Genomic DNA, 20,439 nt, shown 5'->3' on the forward strand with positions numbered 1-20,439 from the left:
GGAAGACTTGGACCACTGGTTGGGACTCAGTTGTGGTCCATTCTGAGCCCAAAACAAAATGGGTTCAAAATAGCTGTGCCCAAGAAGCAAAACGAATTGTCAGAAAGATAACTCAAGGGAACTGGTTAGGAACTGGAACTGGCACAATGACAGATATCCAACTCGTTATCGTAACCCACAAGGTTGCGGGATGCATGGACTTGAGACTCTGTCCTGATTTTCGTGAACATCACACTGGTTTTCCTGTAACTATATGCATGTTGTCATCTTTGACAACACCAGTCGTGACATCGCCTTTCCAGCGCAAACCACACATCAAACCGACAGCCTGGATGGAAACACCTGACAAAAAAGCCCAAAATTCAGATGTCATGGACGCATTATATCAACCATTTGCAGGAGAAAAACATGACTGGAATCCGTTGTTATCAAACACGTGGTATCGTTATGCTACATTAATTGCTAAACAAAATAGGAAAAGTAATTGCTTTGTTTGTTCTTTTATGCCACATTCTGTAACGCAACAAAGAGTGCATTCAAAGGTATTTGGAGATAAAATGGCTCGAGCTGCGTATATGTTAATATCTTCGCATAAACCTGATCAACATTTTCCAGTTCTTCGCAATGCTTCGAGAGGAGAGATTGTTCCAAGTTTGGATACCATTTTGGAAACTGAAAATCAGGTTATGACCGAGAGCGGATTGCGATTACCAGTATGCGTTGCAATGTACGGTACAGGTCAAAATCTAGGTTTTATAGATGAGAATAGATGTTTATACGTGCTACCGTTAAACACCAATGTCACCATTTTACCTGTATCTTCACATCTTTGGTGGTTATGTGGTTGGAAAGTATATTCTTTTATTCCTCCGAAAGCCTACGGTATGTGCGCACCTGTTACTGTGACTGACAATACTTTCATCATTACCAGTCGTCCAGCACACCATCATGTGAAAAGAAGAGTGTCGTTTAAGCCCCACGATTCGATCTGGGGAACTGATGTTCCAGAACAATTCAAACACCATAGCACGGGAAGTAAGGTAATGTTAGCTCTTTTTCCACAAATTGGAGTAGCTAAAAACATGCTACGAATTGAAACAATTGACTACAGGTTTCAAGTGTTTGTAAACGCCAGTTTGGAAGTAGATGAAATGCAAAACACTGAAATTGCAGCAATTAGACAAATGGTGCTGCAAAATAGAATGGTTTTGGACCTTTTGACCGCGCCACAAGGGGGCGTCTGTGCTATGGTGGGTGATACTTGTTGTACGTACATACCCGAAGAAGCGAATTCCATAAACATGACTGATGCTCTGTCTGTTGTCAGGGATCTCAGAGATGCCATGGCCAAAGATCACCGGCCTGATCAACCGTGGATCTTTGACGGGCTCTTTGGGGGCTCTTGGTATAAGACTTTGCTCAGACTGTTTATCCCATTCGCAATTGTGATTGTACTTATTTTCTTAGTCATTGGTTGTATTATTCCATGCTTAAGAACAATGCTAATGAATATGATAACTAATTCCCAGGTGAATTACGCAAAGGTTTTGTATCAACAAATGCGTGAAGGGGACCCAGTGTTGTAGCTAGGGATAGTACACCATGGCCAGAGAGTGGTTGCTCCAAAGAACAAAAGCAAAAAAAAGAAAACGGAGAGCCGAGAAGGAGTTTTCCTCATTAAAAACCCCCAAAAAATGGAGAGGTTATATATCACAGCAGCAAAATTGTGATAGAGGTTTTTCGCCTTCTCCATGGTAAGTTAAATAATATTAGACGTTGGATAGATGAGATTAGAATGGTTCCCCGTGCAATTAGTATGACGTGCATGCATGAAATCTTTTGGAAATGTATGAACTGATGTTTAAATGTACAACAGGAGGGAATGATAGAGTGTTTATGCACATTAGTAAACATATTACGTTATTTCATGTTTAGATTAAGTAAACATATGTTTTTTCATGTTTAGCTTAGTATATATTATGAATTGTGCACGTTTAATTTCAGTCTAATTTAGTTAAATAAAACTATCAGTCTTATTAGTACAATAGCCGTGGAAGGAAAAAAGCAGCGGCTCCAACTTCAATCTAAGACCCGCCCAACACTGAGTTGCTCGTAACCGATTGGACGGGAAAGGTCGACTTGTTCGCAACTGATTGGACAACAGATCGCCACTCTGTACGTTTAAAACTTGTAGGAGCGGGAGCTCGTTCTCTTTTGCTCTCTTGCTTACTCTTTGTTCTTTGTGCTCTTGTGCTCATGTCTTCGTCCCACCGAGAGGAGAAGTGCTTTCTCTGCCTCATTAGAATAAAGTAGATGTTTGTCCACCATCTATTGTACTTGCTGATATTTTTATCAAGTGAACTCCAGACAATGCGCGAACCAGGAGAGACAAACGAAGTTTTAATCGGACACATAGTCTCTCCAGCGTTTGCTCACTATGCCGCTCTATCAATGCTTTTTCACAGAAATATACAGGTTATACTCCTACTGCAGGTATTTCTTTGCTTTTGTTTTGAAGCAACATATTATTTATGCTATTACCACAATTTTCAGTCTTTTAATGCATCCTCCCAAGCATTAATTACTGAAAGACAAATCATTATCACAGATTTATGTTTGTGTGTTTATTTATATGTTGTATTTGTTATTGCTTCATGACATAAAACATTTAAAGGACAACCGAGACCATTTTTTTTATTTCCTAACTGACATCAGAAAAACGTTTTATGTTATCTAAAATACCCAAAACACACAGACTGATATTTTTAGTTAAAGGCAAAACACCAATAAAATGACTTAAAATGTCCAAAATTTGCCACAAATCAGCTCGAAACTGGGGATTTTCAGAAAGTCGCGCCGCCAGTTCGTGACGTCACGCCAAGTCGTCTTGCCTTGCTCAAGAAACAAAACAATGGGCTCACGGAGTTCAGATTCGGAGAAGATGCTTTCCTGTTACTCATCCAGTTATGAATATGATTCAAATAGTTCTGAAGAGGAAAGCATAAATGTTTGCAATCCATTAAAGGAGTTCTCCCATATCAATTCGAGCCGTCAATGAGAGCAATGTAGCGTCCCAGAAAATGCATACAATGGCACCCAAGCTCTGTTGGAAATGGGCTGATTTGTCTGCTGGGAATATCAAATAGTAGTCTTGGTGCAACACACAACGATTCACCATCGCGTTATTTATGTGTTTTCCTTCTAATTTCGCCATCAACACGGGTCAACACAAAGTTTTCAGACCAAACAAAGTACCGCAAAATGCATTGTGTGTCGCTTTCTCGTTCAGGGGCGTTCCAGAAGTGACGTCACGGTAGGCATCGTCACCAACTCACAAACAAGACTTCCTGAATATTCAGTGCGAGTCTCAAAACGTAAAATATACCTATATGCGGTGGAATATTTGTAAAATACGCTCAGTAGAAGTCATTTGAAGTGATTTTACAAATTATGGACACAACTTGTCAAGAGGCGTCGGTTGTCCTTTAATAAATTTACATTCGCAAAAAAAAAAAAAGTCCCAAACTACAACTGTGAAACAGGCATAGTTTCCAAGAGCATACCTTCAGCATCTGGAAGGTGTCAGGAGTAATGCCCAGGGTGTTAAAAATGCTCAGTATTTCCTTTCCATTCCAAACTTTACACGCATCTTCATATCCCCTGTCAGACATGAGGCTTTGGCTCTCCTGGACCCAGCTATATGGACATTAATGCATCACAATAATGAAAAAAGTGGATACAAAGGGCCATGATACAGGTTAAAAAAGAACAAAAAAAGTCACTCACTTGAGTAAACTATAGCAAAAATCTCTCAGAGGCTCATGTTTCAACCGCCGGATGTTGTTGTTGACCATGCCGTCAAGCTCGTCCCTGCACATCAGCAAATTATTGTGGTCTAACATGAAGCTGGCACTTTCCCGAGCGCAGTCCTCAATATTATGGGCTTCGTCCAGAACCACGATGTGGCCTGCAAGGTCAATCTCCATCTGGTTGAAAAGTTAAGACTGGATATAGGATGGGCAAACATTTACCGTCCACTGCAGCTGCTATGACCTGACCAATCTTTGATTCCCAATAAAATGTTGCTATTTTAGTTATTAAATATTGTGTGGTAGCAATAACATATATGTGCTATCTATTAGCTGTCTAACTAGCTAGCTAGCTATTAGTCATCTATTAGCTAGCTAGCTAACTTGGTCTATTTGAGTTATTCCCGGTTGAACGGGGTCACAGTTGCTGGCAACCTAGCTAGCTATCTATTTGCTATCTATAATCTAACTAGCTATTAGTAATCTATAAACTAGCTAGCTAAATTGATCTATTTGAGTTATTCGCGGTTGAACGGGGTCACCAGGGTCATCTATTTGCTATATATTTGCTATCTATTAGCTGTCTAACTAGCTATCTATTAGTTATCTTCTCTATCTATCTATCTATTAGTTATTCCCGGTTGAACGGGGTCACCGTTGCTGGTTACGTAGCTAGCTATCTATTTGCTATCTATTAGCTGTGTAACTAGCTAGCTAGCTATTAGTAATCTATTAGTTAGCTAGCTAACTTGATCTATTTGGATTGGATTTACCTTTATTATACTCAAAGTGGAGTTTTTCCCGGTTGAAGAGTGTCACTAGGGTCATCTATTTGCCATCTATTAGCTGTCTAGCTAGCTAGCTAGCTCTCTATTAGTTATGTATTAGCTAGCTAGGTAACTTGATCTATTGAGTTATTCCCGGTTGAGTGAACGCTGGCGCATCTGGCTGCCACTGCTCACCCACAGAAAAACTGATCCTGTGACTGAAAAGTGACCTTGACAGTTTTTAAAGGCACTGATAAATGAAATGTATTATTATTATTATTATTATTATTATTATTATTATTATTATTATCCATGATTTCTGAGTTGACTCACGCAATTTCTGATCACTGGATCTAACAGGTAGTTATACGGACAGAAGATGATGCTGGAGCCCTGCATGAGTTCACGAGCAGCATAGTATGAACATGAACGAAGCCGTTTGCCCAAAGAGACCAGATCCTCAATGTCCCAGGCTTGGTGAATTCCATGAACCAACTGCAGAGTGTTTTGGTTTCCCATTTTCTGTACTGCATGGAAGTAATGGCATGATCTTCCCTAAAATATAAAAACAATGTTGTGATATAGACACTGTGTTATCATTTGCATCCAATCCCTCCTCCAGTCAATATGTAGACAGACCATTGAGCAAAGGTTTAAACGTACACCTTCCCGCTCACTCGCCCAAAAGAAAACACAACCCACACACCCACCCACCTCAGAACACACACACACATATGCACGCACACAGTCACACAGCTACAGCTTCGTGTTTGCTTTCAACATTTAGCTTGTAGTAGACGTGCACATTCCATGATGTCCCTGATCCACTGCTGAAAAGGATGCTTTGATCCTCTCCTCTTTCATCTAGAACTGCTTCATATCACAAAGAGGGTACAGCAAGTGCTGAAGAATGAATGACCCTGTGATTTTGTGTTGTCATATTATCAGTTATTGTTTTTTTTCCCAAGATGGCGGCGCGTGAACACGCAGCGCCTCCTCTGTCTCCTGGCGAATTGCCGTTTTCGTGTTTATTATGTTTGTTAAAGTCATTATCATGGCCTTGCTCGCTGGGTCCCAGAGGACAGTAATTTCATCTCTGCTGTATGTCATGCATATGAGCATATTTGACAATAAAGCTGACTTTGACTTTCTCTCTCTCTCACACAGACACACACAAAGTTACATCTGCCAGTTTGAGGAAAAGGACGAAAGCATAAGGTAGGTGTATACGGCTTACCGACCAGATGCAAAAAGCTCATTTTGAAATGTGGAGCCGTGAATATGTGTGAATGACCCCCAAAAATGGTAATATGTATTAGAATGTTGGTAAGAGCTCACATCTTTGGCTTCCATGAGGTCCCTGCAGAGGTCATTCCGGTTAGAGTGAGGGGTCACATCTGGGTTGACACAAGTATGATCTCTGCTGGATAATATGGTCATTGGAGCAGTGGAGTATGCAGTACGCTTCATCTCGTGAACAACTTGAGTGATTTGTTTATGCGTGCGTGTGCCAAAAAAGATTTTGGGGATCTTCCTTTTTCCATCTTTATCCTTTGCACTATCCTTGGCTGATGATGCACATGGGCACTGGAAGCATGATTTAGGGGACTAAAAATTGTGTGTGTGCATGTGTGGGGTTAGGGGGGGAGGAGACAAAAAAATGCATTAGTTTATAACAAAAAACAGACGTCAGAATGGGTCATCAACAATTAAAATTATTGAGCCGCAAAAACAGTGTCAAAAATGTTATTGGAAGCATTTAGTTCACTACATCGACTGTTTTAAAGTAATTTGCGTAACACATGTGTTAACAGATGGCCATGATAATTGTGAATGTAATTACAGTATCATACTTCATCTCTAGTCTACAGCAGGGGTGCTCACACTTTCAGCATGGGAGCTACTTTTGAAATGACCAAGTCAAAATGATATTTATATTAAAATTATATTTATTGAGAAAGTAAGGATTCATGCAAATTATGTTGTTGTATAAGCGCATATATTGCACAAAATAACATCTCTCATCTCATCTCATTTTCCGTACCGCTTATTCCTCATTAGGGTCGCGGGGGTTGCTGGAGCCTATCTCAGCTGTCTTCGGACACGAGGCGGGGGACACCCCGAATTGGTTGCCAGCCAATCACACACAAAATAACATAATTATGTACATTTTTTGCCATTACCTGAGTTCACTCTGATGACTGGCAGACGAAACAAGCACACTTTGAAAATGTCATCGTGAAAAAAACTCCTCCTTCCATTCTGTATGAAAGTGATCCAGCTCCCCCACTCATTTTTATATGCTATCTTCCATTTCTTATTTTCCTTTCGGCTTTTCCCTTCAAAGGGTCGCCACAGCGAATCAGTGTGCACCATGCCACCATCTTTAGAGGTTTTATTTGCATGTTTGGTTTGGCCAAGCTTTTACGTCAGATGCCCTTCCTGACACAACACTGTATTTATCTGGGCTTGGGACCGGAACTTTTAAGAGGGAAAAAAATGAGTGAAAAATTAGTATGTAACTAACGACTAACTTGTTTACTTCGCAAGGCTCAGGGGCGTTGTTTGAGCACGCAGTGTACCTAACAATGAGATGTCATCTGACTGGTTGTCCAGTGTATCAATCTCTTCCCACCTTCAAATCCCATCTCAAAACCCACCTCTTTAAAATTGCATTTTCTGTGTAGCTCCATCTCTTGTTTCTATTTATAATTGTATAATGATGATAATAATACAAATAATAATACATTTGATTTGTCGGCGCGTGCATAGAGCCTATCTGAGCCGTCATCATGGACTAGGCGGGGGACACCCTGAACCGGTTGCCAGCCAATCGCAGGGCACACAGAAACAAACAACCATTTGAGCTCGCACCTAGGAAAATTTTGGAGTGTTCAATCTGACTGTCAGGCATGTCTTAGATCACAGAAAACCCACGCAGGGCCGGAGGAGAACATGGAGGCTCCACATAGGGAGTCCAAAGCTGGGATTGAACCCAGTAGCACTGTACTGTGAAATCGACGTGCTAACCACTCAACAACCGGGGTGCCCGAAATGCATTTATTGTATTTAGTATATTTGCCTTAACATCACAGCAAATTGAAAAAAAACGTGAGAACATATGTCCCCATGTTAAAAAGAAAAGAAATCGAAGACAGCAAAATACATTTGCTCCATGTAAACTCACATGGCATTGGGACAACACTTGATGTCCGTGGCTTTTGAGGTCCATAGATGAACTCTGAGGACATGAAGAATGATGTTCCAGCTTCGGCATATCTTCTGAAAATACAACTCCCTACAACAAACACAGTGTTTTACTTTTCAGAAGAATAAGTGTCAAATATCTACATTCAGGAAAGGAGAGGTGCTTGCAAAACAGCTTGATCCACATTAAGGTTGCCATATAGCTGGGGTGTCATTGTTTTTTTTTCGCGGTCCACACTTCTGTTACTGTTATAATTGAAAGCTCGTAAAGACCAGTTTATTAAACTATCAGTAGGTTAGTGTCACCAGGGATTTGGAGACAAAAAAATCTATCTTGGAGCTTCTCCTTTCTTAGTACATATAAGAATTTTACATTTTGTTCGAGATTTTAGCAAGCATCATCAGGGATGAGAATGAGAAATGAGAAAAAAAAGCCTGGAAAAAAGGGTGGGGGGGTGGGAGGACACGCATATATACTGTTTATATATATATATACACAGTGATCCCTTGCGAATTTGTGTTTCACTTATCGCGGCTTCAGTGCAAAAGAAACAACACTGCAAACAACGCCATACATGGAACATAGGACCACTGCACTGTGAAGTCGGAGTGCTAACCACTCAACTAGCCTTGTTTGATACAATTAAAGAATCCAATCATGTAAAACATAATAGGACAAGTTCGAAAAATTCATTTTGAGTCAGGAAGAGAACGGTGCTGGAAATACAAGGTTTGAAAAACATTTTTATATTTAAATCATCCTACCTTAGGTTCAGCAATGCGAATGCGTTTCCTCTCAGGTTGGAAATCGGCTTTATCTTGGTCAAATATGATTGTCTCACCCAGTTCACAGGTTAACCCTTTTCCAGGAATGGGTTTGGCTGCTAAATACATTGAAAATGAAGTGTGTACATTTGATAAATAGTGAGACACAAGATGAAAAATTACGACTGATATTGTCAATTCAATGTATTTATTTTTTGCTTTGTACGTCCGATACCCAAAAGCCCATATTTTAAAAGTTAGTTCAGCGGTCGGGAACATATGGCTCGCCAGCCATATATTGCTCTTTTGATGTTTGCATATGGCTCACCAATAAAACTAAACACATATGCTCGCTTTTTCACTGTTCATTTCCTGTTGGGGCTGCAGTTGGTGGAAAGCGCAATTTTGATTGGATGATACTGGCCGTCATGTTGAAACAGGTAAACGCCCCTTTAAATAAGCCAGACGAGTAAAAAATTGGTGAGTACACTTCAGCTTGAATGCACCGGAGGATTCGCCTTTGCGGCGAGAAAAGGTTCTGATTCTAATTTGCAACGAAACAATGCAATCGATGAAACAGTCGAATGTCAGTGACATTTTAACAAGCCACATGCTAACGTTAGCATCAATACACTTCTGCGAGAGACAGCAGAAAGCAAGTGTGAAAGCGAATGGGCCGTGTGCAGGCTATTTAGCAGTAACTTTGCCTATGGACCCGGCAAGTTGACTTTCATTTCGATCGTTTGATTGGATTTTTACCAATCATGAGGAACGAAAAAAACTCATGTTAATGGTGAGTACTATCACAAAGTTATTTTAAATAATACATTCTGACATTTTTTTTGAAAAGTGGCCGTGCGTGCGTGTTATCGTATGTGTGTTGCTCTCACTGAAAAACATTTCTAAATTTTACTTCTATGGCTCTCTTAGTCAGAAAGGGGTAAAGTATTAGTATATATAGTAAATATAGTAAAATATTTAGAAATGTTTTTCAGTGAGAGCCACACACACGCGAGCGCGCGCACACACACACACATGCGAACACGCACGCAAGCATGCGCGGCCACTTTTCAACAAAATCTCAGAATGTATTATTTAAAATAACTTTGTGATAGTACTCACCGTTAACATGAATGGTTTTCCGTTCCTCGTAGGCGAACTTCCTGCTAGCTAGCCTGCACACAGCTCAAACGCTTTCACACTTGCTATCTGCAATATACTTCTTGCAGAAGTATATTGATGCTAACGTTAACATGGGGCTTGTTAAAATGTCACTGACATTCGACTGTTTCATCGATGGTATTGTTTCATTGCAAATTAGAATCAGAACCTTTTCTCTCCTCAAAGGCGAATGCTCCGGTGCATTCAAGCTGAAGTGCACTCGTTGGGCTCATTTAAAGGGGCGTTTACCTGTTTCAACTTGACAGCAGTGTCATCCAATCAAAATTGCCCTTTCCGCCAACGTAGGTCAGTGTCATCCAATCAAAATTGTGCTTTCCGCCAACTGCTGCCCCAAGAGGAAATGAACGGCAAAAAAATGAGAATATGTATTTAGTTTTATCGGCGAGCCATATGCAATAATCAAAAGAGCCATATATGGCTCGCGAGCCATAGGTTCCCGACCCCTGGCCTAAAGTGATGGCTAGGGGAAAAAAGGCTTCCTTTATGTAGCATTTGAGTGACATCCTGAAATGCGGTTTGGAGTTTGGTCGTTTTAATGTTGTGATGTGCCACAATGTCTTATTTAACAGTGCTTTTAAAGGACAACCGACATCTCCGGACAAATTGTGTCCATAATTTGTAAAATGGCTTCAAATGACTTCTTCTGAGCGTATTTTACAAAGATTCCATCGCATATAGTTATATTTTACGTTTTAAGACTTGCGCTGAATATTCCGGAAGTCTTGTTTTTGAGTTGGTGATGAGTCCTCACCCTATGTCACTGAAGGAACGCCCCTGACCGAAAAAATGACACATTGTAGCAGTCCTTCCATCATGTCAATGCATTTTGCTGGACTTGTTTGGTCTGAAATCGTTGTGTTGCACCAAAAAGAGACAGAAGAGGGCGACAAAGCTCCATGTAAGGAATTTATCAGCCTGTGGAAACGGGCTGATAAATTCCTCACACGGAGCTTGGTCGCCATTTTTGACCAAAGATGCCAGCCATCACAAAACCTATTATAATAATCTAATAATAATAATACATTTCATTTATGAGTGCCTTTCAAAACTCTCAAGGACACTTTACAGTCACAGGATATTTTTTTCTGCAGGTGAGCAGTCGGAGCCACACACGCCAGCGTTCACTCAACCCGGAAGTAGTGGATCAGGGATGTCATGGTGGAATGTGCATGTCTACTACAAGCTAAATGTTGAAAGCAAACAGCTCTAGCATCCATTGATGAAAAGAGATTGCCTCACATTTCCTGTCCCACATAAACCCGCTTCAATTCCAAGCCGCGACAGTTGAAGCAGATAGTTTAGCCCAGACATGCATAACCATTTACATGTGATGCTGTAAGACGCCTGGTGCTTCCTCCCTGTCTTGGTTAATGTCCCTGTATCTGTCACAATTGTTCCTATGCCGCTAACAAATTCACTGTGAGCATTCCAGTGACACCAATGTCCCCACCAGAATGATGGCAATCTCCCAATTAATTTTCTTCACTTGGTTTTTAACAGTAGCGGTGAGATGAGGGTGCATGAAGTCAGAGCTGCTGGAAAGGCAGCCACTCTCGCGGCGCCGTCTTGAAGTCAAAAGAACAAAAAAACTAAATAACAAATAACATGAAAACACAAAGACACGGAAAGACATTAATTCTTAAGCACTTTCTGTACCCTCTTTGTTACATAAAGCAGTTCCAGATGAAAAAGGAGAGGATCAAAGCGTGTCTTCACCAGTGGATCAGGGACATCATGGTGGAATGTGCACGTCGACTACAAGCTAAATGTTGAAAGCAAACACGCAGCTGTAGCATCCATTGACGAAAAGAGATTGTCTCGATCTCCTGTCCCCCATAAATCAGCTTCAATTTCATCCCGCGACAATTCCATATACGCATCGGCGCTCTGCGCTGACGCTCCTTCCTTCTTATCGCGGGCTCCCCAAGCCATGTATCCATCCAGCCGCAGACTGTCCAACAGCACCGACCTTCCACTGAACAAAGCGGGGCTGTGAAGATGCTGCCCATTACAGGCGCAAAAAAGCACAATGGCCCCTTTGGTGTCCAGCGATGGCAGTCGAATGGCACCAACATTCCTCCCATTCAAAAACAGTACTGGCATATTCATGCTGCCGAAAAGGCGCAACCGCTTAGCACAGTCTCCTCCTTGATGAATGTCGTGGTCAAAAATGCTGAAAAACAACCCGTATCCGTTCCACACGACGCACAACAACACAAAGTGACAAAAGAAAACACAAAAACAACAAAAAAGCAAGGCTCATCAGAGCACTTGCTGACGGCTGCCTACTCGGGCGCCATCTTGGACTCCTTTTTTTATTTGAATCATATTCATAACTGGATGAGTAACAAGAAAGCATCGTCTCCGAATCTGAAGTCATTGTTTTGATTCTCGCGCAAGGCAAGACGTCTTGGCGTGATGTCACGAAAAAGGGGGCGGGACCTTCTGTAACTGAAACTTTCTGAGGTCATTTTGAAGTAGTTTTGGGACACTTAAATCATTTTTATTGGTCAAATTATCATTTGACCAAAAATATCAACCTGCGTGTTTTGGGTATTTTAGATGCTATAAAACGTTTTTCTGATGTCAGTTCGGAAACAAAAAATGGTGTTGGTTGTCCTTTAAGTCGAATGGTCGAGACGTTTTTCTCTGCAGTTCTTTATTCAATACAGGAAAGTCTCGTTATATCGATATCGGTTATATCAATAGTACTGCTTATTACGATACTATTTCTATGAACTCAAGGAGAAAATTACATGCCCGCAGTATCGGATATATCGATATTTTTTCCGACTGACGAGAATATCAATATAACGAGACTTTACTGTAATCTATTGTTCAAGTTGGACGAACAGTGGCCACCTTGTTTTTAGGCTGGGGTGATTTAATATTGTTGTCTTAACTTGAGGTTAATTTTCTTGTTTCTTCCAAATTCCAAACCATAGTTTCATTGATGTTGAACTCTGTCGCAGCTGTTCTATTCCCACTTGCATTTATATATAATGACAGCATCTACTTTTAACTTTCATCTTTTTCTTATATTCCTTGACAGCCCTGAATAACTGGTGCAAAGAGTAATTAACTGTTAAAAATATGAAAGGCTTGTTGGGGTGGCATTGGTTCAAGAAAGACCAATGTGCAATTGCTCGCACGCCTATTTCGTCTTCGCCTCGTTCATAGTGTTGTAACCTCCCGGATTGACTATTGCAATTCACTTCTCTTTGGTGTCCCTCAGAAACGTCTCCACAAAGTTCAACTCGTCCAGAATTCTTCAGCCAAGATCATCACCAGAACCTCATCCTTTCACCACATCACCCCCATCCTCCAAGAGCTCCACTGGCTCCCGGTCAAATATAGAATCAACGTTAAAATTCTTCTTTATACATTTAAAGCTATCCATAACCTTGCCTCCCCATACCTATCTGACCTTCTTCAAATTTCTATTCCCTCTCGTTGCCTCAGATCCTCTCCTCCCTCTACCTCTGTGTGCCCCCCTTGCCCGTCTCAGCACGATGGGTGACAAAGCATTCAGCTGCTCTGCCCCCAAACTTTGGAACTCACTTCCTCCCAACACTCGTAACATCGATTCTCTTCCCCCCTTCAAGTCCCATCTCAAAACCCACCTCTTTAAAATTGCAGTTTCTGTGTACGTAGCTCTCTCTCTTGTTTCTATTTATCATTGTATTTTATTTAATGCATTCTATTTGTGATTGTATTTTATTTATAATAGTACCTATGCTTGTCTGTGACTGTAAAGTGTCCTTGAGAGCTTTGAAAGGCGCTTAAAATGTAATGTATTATTATTAGTATTATTATTATTATTGAGAGGAAACACTGCCCACCACCCTCATATCTTTACAGTTTCCATCTCAACCTGCCTGTTGTGTCAAACGCTCCATGTGACCACTCAATGTATGAAACATGAATGCAAGGGTACCAACACTGCTGCTTTGGGCTGTCATCCGTACATCAACAGTAAGCAACCTTTTGTGGCACTCAATGTGCTGATTGATACTTGCACTATGTACAGTTTTTTTATGAAACAATTTTGCACATTCACAGTATACAGTTGACATTTTTATTTTACTATGCTTAGAATATCTTGTTTTCTATCCTTTCACCCTCCGCCCCATCCCCTTTCAAATTGCTGCTGCGGACTACAAATTTCTCCATTGTGGGACGAATAAAGGTTTTCTGATTCTGATTCTGCTCATGTACACATGGATAGACAGTAAACAACACCGCATGTTACAGTGCATGTAAGATTTCTGTACATTCCTGAAATGTGGATGGTATTTTTTTTGTCCTCTGGATTGATGAATTTTTACTGTATTTTAAGAATAAGTTTGACTTTAATCTACTTTTTCTCCCTCGTTTTGACTAAGCAAGCATCATAATAATTGGTACTTACGAGTGTCATTTCCAGTATCCAAGTGATATTTAAGGTCAAGAACAGCAGTGTTGATTGAAGTGGTAGTTGAGGCCCCGGTACCTTTGTTATGGCACAGACATTGACATGGGATGGTCACGTTTGACTTTGTAACATCTGTAGTGTTTTTACAAGATTGACTTCCATCTGCACAGCTTGCTGCATTGGTTTGCATTTTTTCTGCAATCACAAATTGAAACAGAGGATTAGATTACATACTAAACGGTTTACAGTCCCTATCCACATTGTGCATGTGGGGGGGGGGGTAAGGGGGCCCCACATATGTGCAAAACTACAGCAGTCACAGTCAAGGAAAATTTTATGAAGGGCAGATGCAGTGTCTAAAATTTATGACAAAAAGTTACCGGACACCAGGGCAGACAACTCTGAAAAGTTGCCCTAAAGTTGCCTGCCCCATTTTTCACAACTTGAAACACACTAAGACGACTAATCGCAAAAAAAAAACATTGTTGCAAAGTATTAAGGATTGATAATCAGAATATATAACAGAACAACACTTTAAATATGCCTTGCTGATGATTTTGCTCCAGTTGTCGTTTGTCCATACACATACACTGTTCGGGATGTTGCACAATGCAAACAAACCGAAATTCCGAAATTTCCAAAACCAAACAAATATTTCAAAATCAGAATAAAGCAAACGTTTGATGTGAGCTGTTTGCTTTTTTCTTTCAATTGACTGTATGGCCCAGTGAAATCATAATCAATTGTAAAATGTAAAAAAAAAAAGAAAACAAGGTAATCAACCCAAATAGAGTTCAATGTATTTTTTACTTACCAAACTGTGCCTGCTGCCATCCAAGTGATGAACAAAGCAAGGCTAAACTCTTGCCACTTCCAGTAGGACTTTCCAACAAACAATGCTGCCCATAGTTCAAACCTCGTACAATCTGTAAATTAGAAAGCAAATTTATAATTGTATCCTGTTAGTGATGAAACTGTTGATCCACTGGGGTTTGAAAAGAAAATGACATCAAGGATGTCTGAAAAGCTGACCATTTTATTGAAAAGTTAAAGGACAACCGACACCATTTTTTTGTTTCCTGACATCAGAAAAATGTTTTATAACATCTAAAATGCCCAAAACACGCATTCTGATATTTTTAGTCATATGCAAAACACCATTAAATATAAGTTAAAGTGTCCTAAAACGACTTCAAAATGACACCGGAAATGGCAAGTTTAGAAGGTCCTGCCCCCTTGATCGTGACATCACGCCAGGACATATTGCCTTGCTCTAGAATAGAAAAAAATGGCTTCAGATTCGGAGAAGATGCTTTCTTGTTACTCATTCAGTTATGAATATGATTCAAATAGTTCTGAAGAGGAAAGCATAAATGTTTGCAATCCATTAAAGACATCCTTCTGCATCAATTCGAGCAGTCAGGACTCCAATGTACCGTCTTAGAAAATGCACAAGATGGCGCCCAAGCTCTGTTGGAAATAGGCTGATTTGTCTGCTGGGAATTTGTGTCAACTAGTATCAAACAGTAGTCTTGGTGCAACACACAAAGATTCACCATCGCGTTATTTATGTTTTTCTTCTAATTTCGCCACTAACACGGATCAACATGAAATGTTCAGACCAAACAAAGTACCCAAAATGCATTGTGTGTCGCTTTCTCGGTCAGGGGCGTTCCAGACGTGACCTCACGTAGGGCATCGTCATCAACTCGAAAACAAGACTTCCTGAATATTCACTGCGAGTCTTAAAACGTAAAATATAGATATATGCCGTGGAATCTTTGCAAAATACACTCAGTAGAAGTCATTTGAAGTGATTTTACTAATTATGGACACAACTTGTCCGGAGGCGTCGGTTTTCCTTTAAAGGGCAACCGACGTCACTTTTTTGTTTTTTAACCGACATCAGAAAAACGTTTTATAGCATCTAAAATACCCAAAACACACAGTATATTTTTATTCAAATCCAAAACACCAATAAAAATGACTTAAAGTGTCCAAAATCTGCAAAAAATTGAGCTGCGAATTGGGCATTTTCAGAAAGTCCCGCCCCCAGTTTGTGACGTCACGCCAAGACGTCTCGCATTGCTGGAGAATAAAAACAATGGCTTGAGATTCGGATAATATGCTTTCTTGTTACACATCCAGTTATGAATATGATTCAAATAGTTCTGAAGAGGAAAGCATACATGTTTGCAATTGATTAAAGAATTTATTCAGTGTCATTTTGAGGCAAACGGGTGGGGGGGGGGAATGTCTCACCCAAAAAGAGGCAAGAAAATGGCCACCGAGCTGTGAGGAATGAATCAGCCCGTTTCCACAGGCTGATAAATTCCTTCCATGGAGCTTGGACTCCCTCTGCTGGCGGCTTTTGGGTGTAACACAAGGTTTAAAAAAAAACAGTACAGCAAAATACATTGACGTGATGGAAAGACGCTACAACGCGTCTTTTTTACGGTCAGGAGGCGATCCTTTTCTGACGTCACGCAAGGACTCGTCACCAACTCAAAAACAAGACTTCCTGAATGTTCAGCGCGAGTCTTAAAACGTAAAATATAGCTATAAGATTCATTTGAAGCCATTTTACAAATTATGGACACAACTTGTCCGGAGACGTCGGTTGTCCTTTAAGTCTTGAAATGAAATGATTTGTCTCCTTCCATGACATCGAGGAGCTTGTTGCTGACCATAATGAGGTCCTCAAAACAGAGGATTTGATTTGCCTTCAAGAGGACAAGCAGAAGCAGGCCATCCAGGAGCTGATGTGCAGGCTTTCATTGAACAGTTCCATCCAGAAAAGGCTATGAGAATCATCAACATGATGAATGACAGAGTGATGCCTCAGTTTCATGAGATCTTACAAGTCAGAAAGCAACAGGTGTCAATTAAGAGCCATCACCAATGTAAATAAAGTGACTTTATTATACAGTGCAGTGTATTTCTTTCATTACAATACAATAGCACATTTATTATACATAGAATAAGGTATGTTGTGTGTAGATTTAAGGCTTACTTAATTGAAAATTATATTTTATGGAGACCTAGGAACGGATTATTCTCATTTTAATGGTTTCCTATCAGAAATGTTCTTTGAGGATACACACTTTTCGCCTTACACACTCTGTCTGGGAACCAATTAAGTTCATAAGCCAAGGTCTCACTGTATTACACAACGAAATACTCAAGATCAATAATATCTACTTGTGTTAAACTCTGCAAAATCATGGATGGATTGTCCTGACCGCGCGCTCTACAAACTCGCCACGGAAACCCTCGCCTTCACGCGCAAACAGTACACGTTTATCATTACCAAGCACACAGACATAGGTTACCTGCAGTTGAAATTGAATACTCGGCACGGCAGCCAATCAGAAGTCTGCTCCATGCTTCGGACTTTCCCGAGCGTTATAAAGTTGTGCATTTGCATATCATTTTCCAAAGTAGGTGCACAGAACCTCAACCCCAGAAGAAAGATTCAAAAGAAGCTAATAAAATTTATGACGCCACAAAACGTGAACGTGCATTATACCGTGACTGTAAAGTGTACTTGAGAGTTTTGAAAGGCGCTCAGTGGCATTTGGCAGACAATGCAACACAAAGATTGCATTGTGCACCAGTGAAAGGACAAACATAATCTGGAGCACAATCTTCAGCAATGGTTATTTATAGTAAATTAACTAAGGGCGCATTTGTGGTACGTACATACATCCTTAATTAAAAAAAAAAACTTAATACAGTAAAGTCTCATTATATTGATATTCTTGGGAGTCCGAAAAATATCGATATAACCGGCACTATCGATATATCCGACCCTGCGCGCCTGTAATTTTCTCCTTGCGTTCATAGAAATAGTATCGTAATAAGCGGTACTATCGATATAACCGATATCGATATAACGAGACTTTGCTGTACTTTGCAACAATGTTTTTTTTTGCAATTAGTCGTCTCATTGTCTTTCGAGTTGTGAAAAATGGGGCAGGCAACTTTATGGCCGGGCAGGCAACTTTTCAGCGTTGTCTGCCCTAGTGTCCGCTAATTTTTTTTTCATGAGTTTCAGACACTGTTTTTACTATCATTTAGACAAATTTGGCAGCCCTGATTAAAAACCCTAACGGACCGTATGTGGCCCGCGGGCCAGTCTGCCCATATCTGGTGTATAGCTATATTTTAAGTTTTAAATCTCGCGCTGAATATTCATAAAGTCTAGTTTTCGAGTTGATAATGATACCCGAAGCGACGTAACATTTTTTGGTACACCCCTGACCGAGAAAGCGACACACAATGCATTTTGGGTACTTCTTTTCGAGAGGGAGCTTCTTCGGTTGGCGCTACTGCGGGGTTCCGTATGGCATCCAGTACTTTTGTTGTTAATCATCAATCGTTAATGTCTTGTAGTAGTCAAAATTTTAATGCATACATTTTTTTAAACCTGGTTCGGAAATTCACAGTTGACAAAGGTCCACAAGTGGTAAATAAGATTTCTTCCTCCATCTCTCTCCCTCTCTCTTCTTCTGCCCCTCCCCTCCCCTCCCTGTGCTCTCCAACTTCAACCAATTGCGCCATCCATTGTTGAAATGTCTTTCAAATGAAATGAATGTACTCGTTCACATCGAACCTCAGTTGTGGAACAGCCTTTGGCAGGCCGGATTAAAAATTCCAACGGGCCATGGTTTGCCCACCTGCGTCCCAGACAATATCTCAAGAGAAAGCTTGTACTGTATATATTATAAGTGGGGCGCATCTTTCTTTCATATTTTACCTTCATTTTCCAAATGATTGTTACAGTGCATTCTTTTCCCCCAAAACTTCTGTTTTTTAGAAACTGTTGCAATGCCTCCATTTACTTGGAAACGATTCGAGTGCTTTTTTTACTTCGAAATGGTTCCAAGACTTTTGTTTATTTAACTTTTGCAATACTTTAGTCTCTGACAGGTTCGAACAAGACTAGTATGAAACTGCAAGTCAGTAAAGGGGGCGCATGCACAGCTTTGGTTCAAATATGATGTCTGTTCAAAATAGACGAATAATGTTTGTAGTAAATTTCTGGCTTCTGTATACTTTCCAATATTTGTTTTTTTCTCCAACATTTCATTTATTTGTTTGTTAGTTCTTGTTTGCGGGGCAGCACTGATATAAAATCGGATGTGTGAATTGGAGTAAATTTGTTAGGCTTGAGATAAGTACATATGGGTATTGCAAACTTTCATCCTGGGTAATTTGGTCACCGTGGCGACCGTACACAAGGCCATGAATGACATGGATTTTGACCAATCACATGCAGCTTAAAAAAATGTGCTTCTTGTTCAAGCGGCTCCCGATTCGGATCCGGTTCCCGTCGTTCATTTCAAATCGCGTATTTGTTCGCGAACGACACATCACTTCTCAACACGCTTCTTTTTCGTCAGCAGCAAACGACCCGTGAAGGCTCCGCAAATGTAAACTGGTGAAAAACATTGCAGCAAAACACATCGGTGCAGCACCGATGCAAATCTTTGCCGCGTGGACACTCCTTGAGTCACACCACATGGCGCCATGCGTCAAGACAACTCAAAAGATCACGTGAATGTTGTTGAGCCCGTTCTTACATTATCTTTTCAAAAATGATTATGTCGAGTAAAGAGAAGTTTTACATACTGAATTCATCATGGCCAACTGGGATGGATACGCCTTGCAGGGGAACTGAATCCGTACCCCTCCAATAGTGTACTCCACGCAGGATGCAGTCATACTAATAACTTTATTTACAGGTTTAACCAACCTACACCCACTCCCGCCTCCAATCGAGCAGTTACTATTGAAGACTTCCAAACAAACGTTATAACTTGATGACTTAAACCGTCGTGAACGCCTTAAAGTTCCCACCACTGCAGTTTTCTTCTTTCTTCTTGTTTAGCCCAATCACGAATCTCAAACCCACTCTGTCCTACCCGTCCAAATAACGACACTACCCCACTAATGAAGTGCCTGGCTGGTACGAGGTGATTATCGATGCGGCAAAATAGAAATGGTTAGGTAGGAGGAATTGAGACTGCATGCGTGACGTCATATATCAGCGCCACCGTGTTTGGGCGCGTCATCAAACGTTGCGGCACCAACCGGGCGCCACTTGGGCTCTTCCCCCTCCTCACTCCCCACCCGGCTTGAGGTCAGAGAAACCCTTCTGAGGACGATGACTGAGGAGATACTTTTTAAATATTTGGCTACATTGTATGTAGAGGAGTCAATGCTACAATCAATGGGTCTGAGGGGGAACCCCTTTTTATGTATTTTTGGCAGGCCATAGATATATGGCGTG

General features: G+C 40.7%; 1 protein-coding gene across 10 annotated transcripts in view; it reads right to left on the reverse strand.

Annotated features, from left to right (window-relative positions):
• brip1 (BRCA1 interacting DNA helicase 1) overlaps nucleotides 1–20,203 on the reverse strand; it is a 106,240-nt gene extending 86,037 nt beyond the window's left edge. For 9 of the 10 annotated variants that reach the window (XM_089013311.1, XM_089013308.1, XM_089013312.1 and 6 more), the window contains exons 1-9: nucleotides 19,779–20,202; nucleotides 14,959–15,070; nucleotides 14,142–14,339; nucleotides 8,549–8,667; nucleotides 7,764–7,874; nucleotides 5,915–6,184; nucleotides 4,910–5,131; nucleotides 3,787–3,986; nucleotides 3,564–3,696 (exon numbers count right to left, since the gene is read on the reverse strand). In XM_089013311.1, the coding sequence (XP_088869437.1) occupies nucleotides 3,564–3,696; nucleotides 3,787–3,986; nucleotides 4,910–5,131; nucleotides 5,915–6,184; nucleotides 7,764–7,874; nucleotides 8,549–8,667; nucleotides 14,142–14,339; nucleotides 14,959–15,070; nucleotides 19,779–19,871 (1,458 nt within the window). In that variant the 5' untranslated portion in view covers nucleotides 19,872–20,202. Of the gene's footprint in view, nucleotides 1–3,563; nucleotides 3,697–3,786; nucleotides 3,987–4,909; nucleotides 5,132–5,914; nucleotides 6,185–7,763; nucleotides 7,875–8,548; nucleotides 8,668–14,141; nucleotides 14,340–14,958; nucleotides 15,071–19,778 lie in introns of all 10 variants that reach the window. The other variant, XM_089013313.1, reaches the window with a different exon arrangement.
• Nucleotides 20,204–20,439: the final 236 nt, after the last annotated feature.

The sequence above is a fragment of the Hippocampus bargibanti genome, linkage group LG14 (assembly GCF_051943395.1).
Source record: "Hippocampus bargibanti isolate YZ-2025 linkage group LG14, ASM5194339v1, whole genome shotgun sequence".
Lineage (NCBI taxonomy): Eukaryota > Metazoa > Chordata > Actinopteri > Syngnathiformes > Syngnathidae > Hippocampus > Hippocampus bargibanti.